The 11,999-nt window shown below is 34.3% G+C and overlaps 1 protein-coding gene across 1 annotated transcript; it reads right to left on the bottom strand.

Moving 5' to 3' along the window:
- Positions 1-474: 474 nt before the first annotated feature.
- Positions 475-9,563, bottom strand: LOC125876321 (autophagy-related protein 3). Its single transcript, XM_049557476.1, has 10 exons — positions 9,263-9,563; positions 8,752-8,822; positions 7,536-7,652; positions 7,282-7,448; positions 6,258-6,343; positions 6,096-6,147; positions 4,865-4,930; positions 3,536-3,663; positions 741-857; positions 475-664 (listed from the first exon to the last, which is right to left on the bottom strand). The coding sequence occupies exons 1-9, from the start codon at positions 9,421-9,423 to the stop codon at positions 761-763; spliced, it is 945 nt and encodes a 314-aa protein (XP_049413433.1). The 5' UTR covers positions 9,424-9,563; the 3' UTR covers positions 475-664; positions 741-760.
- Positions 9,564-11,999: the final 2,436 nt, after the last annotated feature.

Genomic DNA, 11,999 nt, shown 5'->3' with positions numbered 1-11,999 from the left:
ATTAAAGATTGTAAATAAAGAAAAAAGTACAAAAATTATATTTTAAAAAAAAGTTACTTCGTACAAGAAATATTTCAAAATTTTAAATTAAACTCAATTTTTCATATTAATAAATGATTATAAAATATTAACATCCAAAGTAATGTATGGCAAACAAATTACTAACATCTTATCAACTAGAACTAATCCATAGTTCTATAAATAATAATACAATATGAAGCTTAAAGCTTTTACATCATTTAAAATACTGTACTAAGAACAAGGGATAGGTTTGAAGAAAAAATGCAACTGAAATTGTGTAAATGCATCTATATTTACAGTCTTATTAATATTTGAATCATGAAGAGAAATAGTAACATGGAGATTTAATGCTAATCCCTAGACATTTGATACAGAAAACAAACACCATCACTTGCTATTTTTGTAGCTTTCATCCTGTTAACTTTTTTTAAATAAACAATTTCAGCCTTCAAGTGGATCGTGCAAAGTGCAAACTTGAATAACCTTAATTCTTTGTTAATATACAAAATAAACAAGCCATGCTGACAATTCATCATGCATGCTCCACATTTCTAGAAGATCGTTTATAAACACTGTACTATTTATAAATAGGTATTGTCATTAGAGTATTTGACTGGTTGACATGTTATATGCCAGCATCTATCTGAAAAAAATACAACATCCACATTAAGGGAAAAAAATATTTTTTTTTTAAAAAAATGAACACCATTGTTACTGACCGAAGGAAGTTGACTGCAAATCAGGTGCTACTGCTACCAAGATCAAAGTCCATGGTGTAATCATATTCAATCGTTGGAATAACCGAAGCCACAAACTTCAAGAACAGGAAAAGATACCTGCAAATGGTGATTGAGATCAACACTCAAGAGGAGAGTCGGAGACAAAAACCTGATGCAAGTAGAGAAACTAAAAGGAGATTCAAATTTAGGAAGTTCGTGCATTTAAGTTGTTGGGCCACATATGTCTCAAATCTTCAGTCTAAAACAAGCACATTTTACTCCAGGAAACCTGCTCGAATTACCTTTGATGACAATGAAAGAATCAGTGGCTACAGTAAGAATCATCGTAATCACTATGAAAGAATCAGTGGCTACAGTAAGAATCATCGTAATCACTATCATTGGGTACAAACCCTCTTATTTTCTTTCTTTAAGTGGCTACAACATATGACTATAGCAGGAAAGTCAACCAGGACTTGAAACTGTCGAGGAACACTGCATCTACTTCTTAGAATAAGTAGAAATAAAATTGAGCATATGACTCCAAGGGTACCTCCCATAATAATGAAAATAAAGTGAGATTAGATGGACTATGGTGTCTAAATGCAATAATCAGATATAGGCTTGGGCTTATAACAGAATGATATGATATACAACAACACTACGCTTTAGTCCTAAACAAGTTCGGATTGGCTATATGAATCTCACCAACCATATTTTCCATTTAAATTCATCACAGACCAACATTATATGAAATTTTTAAAAATATATGAAAAGTAATATAAGTTTTCTATATTTCCTATTGGCATAATAATCTCTAATAGCACTAAGAGATTCCTAGAGAGCGTAAGACTTAAATGTGTGCTACTTACATATGACTAAAATATATTCTCATCTAATTGGTATTTGCTTATAGAAACCATTTCCTTCTATTATGCTCTATTTTTCGTTAAGTCTGCATTGATTTCAAGAGATGGTAAGTCTTTCGAGACAACCTCCTTCCATGTGATTTTAGATCTACCCAAGCATCTTCACTTTACATGACTTCACATCTGCGGACCGGTGCATCTAGAGGTCGACTTAGGACATGACCAAACCATCTCAAACGACCCCTCATTTTACCTCAATGTGTGTGCATGCACCTTCAAGCCAATGTGGTCATTTTTTATCTTGTCTAATCTCATATACCGCACATCCATCTAACCATTTGCATCTCTGCAACACTCATCTTGAGGATGTGTTGAACAGTCCAATATTCACTCAACATTGCAAGTCTTACAACTGTTCTATAGAACTTACCATTCACATTTTTAGCTATTACATAATACCCGGAGCACTTCTCCATTTTAACCATCCAATTTTGATTATGTGTGTAATATCTTACATCCCAGGGCATTGGCTCAACAGTAAAGTCAGTATATTGGGGGGTGTGGTTAAACACACATCACAAATTTGAACCCATGAGGACCAAAGCCCGGTATTTAAATGGGAGGATGATAGAGGAGCTGCCCATACTCCCCTGAGTTTCGAACCTATACAGACAACTGTAGCTGGGCAATCTAAACCATAAGGAGATTCTCAATTATCAAACAACGATATAGGAGTGTCACAAAAGTGTTGTTACACTATAAAAAGATACCTAACAAGATGGAAAGCAAGTTTTTGTGAGACCTATAATGTTATATGGGAGACTTGCCCTTCAAGGCCCAACAGGTCCATAAGATGACTGTTGTAGAATGTGAATATCAAATTGGATGTATGACCATACAAAATATGACAAGATTTGAAATAATTACATCAGACAGATGGTGCAAGTAGCAAACATAGAGGATAAAATAGAGATCGGCTTAGATAGTTAGTCGTGTCCTACATGAACCTCCCAATGCACCATAAGTGCATGTGACAAATAATGATTTAAGCTCATAAAAGGACTGAGAAAGATAAAAGATCATTTTGTATCAATAGACTTTACAAAAACATAACGCAATAAAAACAAAGAATCCCATGTAGGCGATACAAACTAGTTGAGATTAAATCAATTAACCACACAGGGGTAACTTAGATTTGGAGAAATCCTGACTTGTCTTAAAATAAGTATTGGAATTAAATTCACTTGAATAGAAGTATCAATAATGATTCCTGTCTATGTTGCTCAGACTCTTCAAAATGTCAATGTGGCATGACTGATTCTCCAAAAGTAGTATTTTTGGAGAATCTGACACGGGTACGGCATCGAAAGTGAAGAGTCCGCACAACTTAGATTCTTGGTCCGAACTATTCCATTGATGTCAAAAGTATACTCCTCCATTTGTCAAATTAATAACTTGAGGTCATTGGTAAAAGCTAGATGGAGGAGGGTACGATTGAAACAATGTCTCAGTCATTATTACTGATACTGCTACCATGTCTACCACTGCTAAAATATGCTGCTGCTGCAGCAAGAAACCTTCTCATGGTTTTCAGATGTGAAGAACAACATGCAAGGTAGGTAAACACCTATCATGGGAGACACCAGTGAATCCCTAAAAATTAAATGCCAAAGCATCAACTTTCTTGAAAACCAAATGCCACAATGAACAGAACCTCCCTCTGGTTCATCACTACATAGTATGGCTCTTTTAATGCAACATACTAACAGAAATAAATGTTCCCTAGCCATGCTTTATCAAATATACATACATCTACAAGTAGCAAGTATCCCCATGTAACCAAATCATATGTGTCTTATGTAAGTGCGATTATATATAATGCTTAATGGAAAACACAAGGATACTAGAAAAGAAATTAGAGTGTACTTGTCAACTTCGGGTTCAACTCCTCTCAACATCAAAACATCAATAATTTTCTTCATCACAGCACCGTGTCGGCAAGGATGCACAGAAGCATGTTTCCCTGGAAGATGTGGATGGTCTTCAATGGTCACCTGAGTTAACAATGTTGAGAACGAAAGATTAAAATGAATTCAACGACAGAAAAGTTGTAGTAGTTAAATAAGAGAAAGGGCTATAAAGGAAAGGAAGTTGATAATCAGTGCGACAGTTCAGTTGCTTAGTTGCCATCTACAATTTGGTTCATGAACAAAAGTTTTGGTCAGCTAAAATGGATATTGTTCGTCAACCGAAATAGTCCTTGGTGGCTTTGGTTTTGTACTGAATGGATATGGCAATTTCTGTTTCGCAAATAAGTTTTGGCATTTCTCATAAATCAAGTAAAAGCTAGGGTTAAGATTAGAAAACGTCAAGCAGAAGTTTGAATGTTGTTCACACATAAGCTACATAACCTCAAAGCAAGCATTCAAGTTCTATTGTGTATAAGGAACAAGAGAGCCTTGGAAAGAGTTATAGTGGTCAAATGTGTAAAACAAATCATTGCCTCATTTAGTTGAATTTCTTAGAATATGGTTCAATTGGAAGCTTGTAGGAGAGAAGAGAGGGGGAAGGAAGGGATAGAGAGTGTCTTTAGGAATGTTTGATTGTCAATCCAATTAGGTGGCAAGGCTCTGAGTTCAGAGGAGGCAAGTGGTTGTAGTGGGGAAGGAAGTAAAGGTATAAGCAACAAACTTTTGACAAACTATGCCACATTTAGTTTTCACTTCAAAATTTAAATTTAAATAAAAGAACGACAATGATAAAGAAAATAACATGGAAAAAAGTTGATAAGTTGAATGCATGCACTTGGACTTGATTTCCAGATGCCAATTAGCAAGAAAGAATCCAACCACATATGACCAAACTACTATACCATGTTTGATATAGGTTTGCAGGATATTATATTCATCACTTTTTCATACAGTTCGTGGATAACTTCCAAAAACCTTCACCACACCATCATGTGCAATTTTTTATTTAAAGGTTGGAATGGATGTTTGAAATAACTAAAAACAGGTAAGCTGAAACCGATTCACTAGGTGAGTTTCTTCCTTGTAACTGAATAATGCACAGCCTTGAGCCAAGCAAAACAACAATACCATCTAGGTTAGAACTTCTCAAGAAATTAGACGAGGAGCAATGTTCTACATTGCTTGGACCGAACTACTGCAATTTCATTTACAAACTAACAACAGCAAGGAGAAACCCATTTAAGTTTGTCCCCAAATACATCAAGACTTAAAAGATGTATCTCACCGTCTTGCGTGCATGGTCTTGACTGACATCTTCAAGTACGAGTTCTGGTTGCAAAAGCATCCTTGACTGTCACATAAAATCAAAAATAGTGCTTACTACACATGATGAATATTATTACAGAAAAAGATCACCCCCCACAGTTGCATAAACTTATAGTTCACTGTATTGCAATCAGACCTGAAGTTCCCCAAAAAACCACGATGCATGTCTAATCAAAAGAGGAACTTTTTCTGAAAGCAACATTTAATGGATATACATTGTACAAGGATATTTTCACGTATCTTAGGAATAGAAACTTCAGTGAATTTTGTAAAGATATGGCACCTAAGTCTAACTCAACCCCAAACGCTAACTCATGATGGGAGGTTTGTCCAAGTCCATATAAGGAGACCAAATTCCCATCCCTCTACCGAAATGGGACTTCTTAACACTCCTCCGCACGCCCAGACCTCAACTGGAGCGTGAACACTTCTAAATGGGGGCCCAACATCAGTGAACAACAAATTGGGATGGGCCTGGCTCTTTGATACCATGTAAAGATATGACACCGGGGCCTAACTCAACCCCAAAAGCTAGCTCATGAGGGGAGGTTTGTCCAAGTTCATATAAGGAGATCAAATTCCCATCCCTCTACCGATGTGGGACTTCTTAACAAAATTCAACAAGGAGAACCACATTGGTTCAAAATTTCATCTTTGTGCAGATCTTGTATAGTGTAAAAATAGAATTAGGACTAAGAAGAGTAAAGCATGCTTTGCTTAGAAATTCTGCAGAAATGAGCACAAATTATATTGTGTAATATAAAGAAAAAAATAACCTCATGTTAAGGTATCACATTTACTTACATTGCCAAAATATTGCATTCCCATATTTGGATAAGACTATGAATAATGTATAATATAGCATAATGAGAAGGTCTGTGTTTACTGAGCATATAAAGAAAGTGATATCAGAAAGAAAACATAAAATAGCACTCTTAAATTATTCGAGCTTACAGAGATCCACCTGAGGCAACAGGAAAAAACCAATTTCCACTACCCCCCCCCCCCCAAAAAAGGGACACCCATAAATCCAGGTGAGCTCTCGTTGTATCATCCATTTCTTCAAATGTATGGTTACTAAGTTATTTATTTCATGAATGTGTCGGGACCATCTTGCAACTCTTTCCATTATAAGACAAAAGTGAAAAAATGTAGTCTTCAAGGCAATAACAAGTTTTAGTTTGACTGACCTCATCATATCCAGTGAGCCACACACGAGGTGTTTGATAATATTTGTCATACCTACAAAAGTACAGATGGACAGTTGGCATAACAGTTATTAGCACTTCTCTTTAATCAGAAGTGCATGAAATAGCCAACATTACAAAAGCTAATGAATGAAATTGACTTACGTGATGCTGACATCATAGGTTCGTGTTCTTAGAATGTTGTCATCATCAGGCTCATTGGCCACAAGATATGTAGTCTGAAGGGTAGCCTGCAGTAAATCACGAGAAGTTAACCATTTTGGTACTACATGGAATAATCTCAAAGCTGATAATTTACAAAGATCCAACAAACTGAATTTTGAGCCCAAACAAAGATCAGAGCAGCATTCTCTCGCTTTTATTTTGGAAAAGAATGTGAATGTAGCCCGTAGTCATTGAACTGAAAGACAGCTTCCAGAAAATTTGAAAAGAGTTCCTTGCATATAACAGTATCAAATAGAATTTTTCTTATTTAAATTATACCAGGAAAAAGGTCTGAAGGGAACTGTTGGGTACAAAAAGGAAAAGAAATGAGGATTCTTTTTCTTGTTTATCAAGAAAGATTCCAAAAGGATCCCTCAAGCCATGAAGTTATTCTAAAATCCTGTACACCTGCTCAGGTCAATGTTCGGGCAATGAGATGCTAACAATTTCTCACTAATGAGGAATTGCGTGAACAGTCATTACACTTCTAAACTATTCAGTATCTACCTTTAGCTGTTTAAAAACTACCAATATCAAACGGTCAGTTTTAAACAGCTCTTTTTCGAAAATACATTATTAGTAGAACAGATACACATTTAACTATAAACATCATGGACACTATAAGGAGAGCCGTTTGGTTGTTAAGCTGATTATACTAGTATTCATTGTGACACTTGTAGGAACAATTCACCAAATGAAATGAATTTTTTTTTACATAAACTCTAAATCAGAGCACCAGGAAAATCATCATCAAAGACCATGAAGAAATAGCATCAGGAGTTTTAGATTATGGGCATGAACCACTAGAGACAAGAAGTCAACAGATTGGATCATGACTCTGCACGAAACCATTGTCATAGGACTTTTTAAGATCAAATACAAGGTGAAACAGTACGCTGTTAAGATTAATTATGAATTATACAGATTTAAAACAACAATGCATTCAGCGAGAGACAGTTCTTACCGGGTCTGTTTCTATAAGATTGTCAGCTTCCTCATACTCTCCCATGTCAGGTATGTCCTCCTCTTCCTCGCCTCCAAAGTATGATGGGATTGACTGGATAGTGTTCTTTTTGTTGATTTCTGATGCGTCTATAGATGGCAAATTATCATCCTCAGCACCATTGTTTTCTAAGAAATAAATAGGATAAAATGTCACAACGCAAAATTGATAATAAAACTCAATTTGTTACTGGAAAGTATTGATATACTAGATACCTTTTGGTTTGCCATGAGTTGCCAGCCAGCCATCATTGTCCTCATTATCAAGAAGAACTTCACCTCCAGCAGCCTCATATTCTTCCTCTATTGATGCAGCTCTTCTCAGACAAGGAACTGTGTACAAAGTTAAAGTGGCACATCACCTATGCTGGCACATAACAAAAGTTTAAAGCGGAGCCCTAGAGCAACGGTAAAGTTGTCTCCATGGGACCTATAGGTCACGGGTTTGAGTCATAGAGGCAGCCACTAATGTTTGCATTAGGGCAGGCTTTCTACATCACAACCCTTGGGGTGCGACCCAGCTAATGAGGCTGCTTTGTGCACCGGGCAGCTTTTTTTTAAATGAGAGTATGAGGCAAGTAGAGAACACCTATGAATAAAGAAATCTCTGAAAGAATGGTCAAGAGAACTACAACATACATAGTTCCACCTTCTTTCAGTCGTATGAGGTGCTAAAATTCTTAAGAAGTTGTTGAAGATTGGAAAACTCAAAATAAAACAAAAATTACCAATTCCAAAGAGAAGATTAGTGAGCTAGGGAGGAAGAGGATATAGCACTAGGCAACAGAAGTATCCTTAGCAAGATGCTTAAATTGATATACAACGAGCAGACTGAAACGCATAGATTCAGCGCATAACATATCTTAGACAATACAGTTCTTAATCCTATTTCCCAACCTCATAGTTACTTTCTCAAGGTCATCATGATCTCACTTGAAACAATAAGACACTGAGCATAACATGTGTTGGACAATAAAGTTATGAGTCCTCCTGTTCCCTTACCTCATGGCTACATCCATACGCATCAATATTGTTCTTCCTATTAGATTATCAAACCTCTCTTCCTCAGTAAGCTCTTGAAATTGCATAGAAAGGTTTAACAAGTTAGTATTACAGATTATCAGTTCTGGATTCTGGTGATGATGGATATCTGACATCAAGAAAACATCCCCAAAAGCTACATGGATACATCAAATGTGTTAAGACTATCAACATTCAACTATTGACCAGAACTTCTTAGTTTTTTTGTTTATTTTAAGGATTAGTTTAGCTTAAATTAAATCAAGTTATTCTATTAAAAAGTGTAAATTTATCAGCAATTAAGTTAAAGAATGAATTCACCATGCACATATCACTTGGCTACCTCATATATCCCCCAAACACATTTAATTCTATGAGAACTACTAGCAGAGTGATGGTTGTAGATACGTACCATTTCTAGTTATCAAGAATTGCTTGTCTGATGGTAAATAAGACTTCCTCTTACTAGACTCACCTGATTCCCTGTTAATGAACAATGAACCATGACATAAGAATTAGATGCAACGGCAACATACAAGCAGCAGAAAAACGTAACATTAGGTTGACCACTGCATAAATAAAATCCTGGAAAGCACACTCTTTTTTTCTTTTCATGTTCTAAGAGGGAAGCTAAAAAAAACATCAAAATTGATCAAAATATCAAGTGAAAGTGCATAAAACTTCAAAGATTTGAGAAATCAATTTTCACTTTAGCATCAAAACAAACTCTAAATCTACTATATGAGATAATGCATCATTGACCAACAAGTTGGATCATATGTCAATCGGGAGCAAAATACAACAAAATAAATCCAGTGTTACTATTACTAGTTGTACCCTTGGAAAAATCAATACTATTCTAATTCCATCGGAGAAGACAACTTTTTTCAAATTAGATCTAATTCGGAAAGCAGCAAACTTACCAAGACCAGGTAGGGCATTTGGAGACAAGATTATCGCCAGCTATGACGAATTCGCTGACGCTGAGAACGCCTTTTTCTTTGAAAGCAGAGACGGTACGAGGGCTAGTGATTCTCTCCACCGTATCCTTGAATGCTCCGTGAAGATGTGACAACACCATCATATATTGTAGGAGAATCAGTTTTGATGATCGATCCAAGCGTTATACACAAACAGCTTCCGTCTTTTCTACACTTTCCTGGGGTTCACAGAAAAGACGACCTGTTGAGCTTCTTTGGGATGATTATTGCTATCGTTAGGTTTTTTGGGAATATATTATATTCCTTCAGTTCACTTTTATTTACTAGACAACTATTGAAAATAATTTTGAGTTTGCATAAATTATTAATTTCATTATCAAATTTTGAAACATCCCTTTATTTGATTAACTTAGCTTAAATGCACCTTGATCTTGCAATATCAGTAAAGAAAAAAGTAATTTTAAGATTGTCAATAATTTGAGAATAAAATTAATAATTTGAGTTGAGTTTAGGACAGTTTTCAATACTTCTTTCTTCATTTATTTAATGAATTTATCAAATTTAATTATGACAAATAAAAGTGAATTAAAAAATTATTTTCTTTTTTATAAAAACTTGAGAGAATTTAGTATAAGACGACAATTAAGTGTTAAAATAAAAATTAGTGGCAAGCTTGATATAACAACATACCCAGTGAAATCCCACTAGGTGGGGTCTGAGGAGGATAGAGTGTACGCAGACCTTGCCACTACCTCGTGGAGGTAGAGAGGCTGTTTCCGGGAGACCCTCAGCTCAAAAACATCAAATCTAAGTGACAGGAGAGATATATATAAAACATAACAGTCAATACAAAAGATAGCGTATAATCAACAAATGAGACAATAACATCAAGAAAGTAATGTGAGGAGTGAAACGCAGTAAACAGCATAAGGCTAGGACTACTCCAAACGCTAACAACCCATACCCTCGCAAGGGAAGACAACACGCTAACCCTACTAACCTTCAACCTTAATACGCGACATCCACTCCTTCCTATCTAGAGTCATGTCCTCAGTAATGTGATATACTCAAGTCAAAATCTTTTTTTAGTTGAAGATTAAAGCAATTGAGATGTGAAATATAATTTTTAAATATACTTAAATAATTTTAAGTAAGTGTTTGGACATGTAATTTTATATCGCGATATGAAATCATGAGATGAAATCAACGTTTAGACATGTGATTTCATGTTGATTTTATCTCATAATTTCATATCATGAGATGAAATCTTAAATTCTCCAAAAATCATGATTTGAGATTTTTCAAATATAAAATTTGATCCACAAGGTTATATTTTGTGAAAAAACAACTTCACATTTATATCTTCTAACCATTTATTTCATATGTAATAACATTTATAATTCATATCCCTACTTTTAATACCATTTATATCTTATATAATAATTATTCTCACTAACATAGAATTTTTTATTATTTCAAATCAATTTCAGCTTTATCATTTCTATTCACCAAATTCATTATTTTTTATCAAATTCATTTACCAATCAAATTGACCAACAAATAGCTCAAAGTAACAATGTTGGTTCGTCTTTTCGGTCATATGAACGAGAAATGCAAGCTCAACGTGAGAAGATTGTTTGTACTATGAGGGGGATTATATTAAAGACTAATACACCACAATTAATGTTTCATTTTATTTTTTTATTGAATTAAAGCTTGATCAATAAATATTGCATTTTTTAAGAATATTTTTGTGATAGTGTATTATACGATTTAATAAACGTTTGCTTATTTAGTAAGATTGTATAAAGAATTGAGACAGTTTTAATAATTTTACAACTTATGAGATTTTTATGTTTATGAAAAAACATACAACATAAAAAGTTCAAATCGCATGTTCAAACAAAACTTCAACTTCGTCTCATAATTTCATATCACATGGTCAAACGGGCCCTAAGTTTCGGTTATTTCACTCTAACTTTTTCTCTCTCAAATAAGGAATTCTCTTTCAAAAAATCAAAAATCAACTCTCACCTCTTACCTTTTTTTCACCGCCGTCTCTTGCTTTAACTTCAATCTCCATTATTGTTACCTTCATCGTCATCGTCATTATCTACCTCCGTTAGTTCGATTTATGATTTTCTAAGATTAACTATTTTCTTGTTTCTCAAGGTTGGGATTTTATCTGTTTAAAAAAAGATGTGTTGATTTTTTAAAATATGGAGTAAGATTTATGAGATTGTAATGACCTCTTTTGAATTTGTTTTTTTTTTTAAATGAAAAAATTGTAATCTTTGAAAAGAGTAAATATAACAAGTTCTTTGAGTTTATGACTATTTTGGATTTCTGCATCGCCGACTTGTAATGATTTTCAAGTCAATAAATACATTGTGTTAGAAACATATTGTTGGGTTCATATATGTGAACCCATATTATTATCCTTTTCAGTACTTTGTTTCCTGACTTCTGATACTTAGAGACTAGGGGTGGATATGATATGGTATTTGAAATTTTGGTAGCATAATTTTGATAGTTGAATTTTTAAAATATTATATCGTTATTATACCAATTTAATTTGGTTTGGTTTGATATTTTAAAGTTTGATTTTGATATTTTGCAGTATGGTAAATCGATAACTATAGTTTATTCAACTTCGATTAAATATATACTCATTTTATGGAGTATTATGATTTCAACAATTTAAAAAAAGGTCTCAATT

Source organism: Solanum stenotomum, chromosome 9 (genome assembly GCF_019186545.1).
Source record: "Solanum stenotomum isolate F172 chromosome 9, ASM1918654v1, whole genome shotgun sequence".
In the NCBI taxonomy this organism is placed as follows: domain Eukaryota; kingdom Viridiplantae; phylum Streptophyta; class Magnoliopsida; order Solanales; family Solanaceae; genus Solanum; species Solanum stenotomum.
Note: the sequence above shows the minus strand (reverse complement) of the source record. Positions and strands in the feature narration are given on the sequence as shown.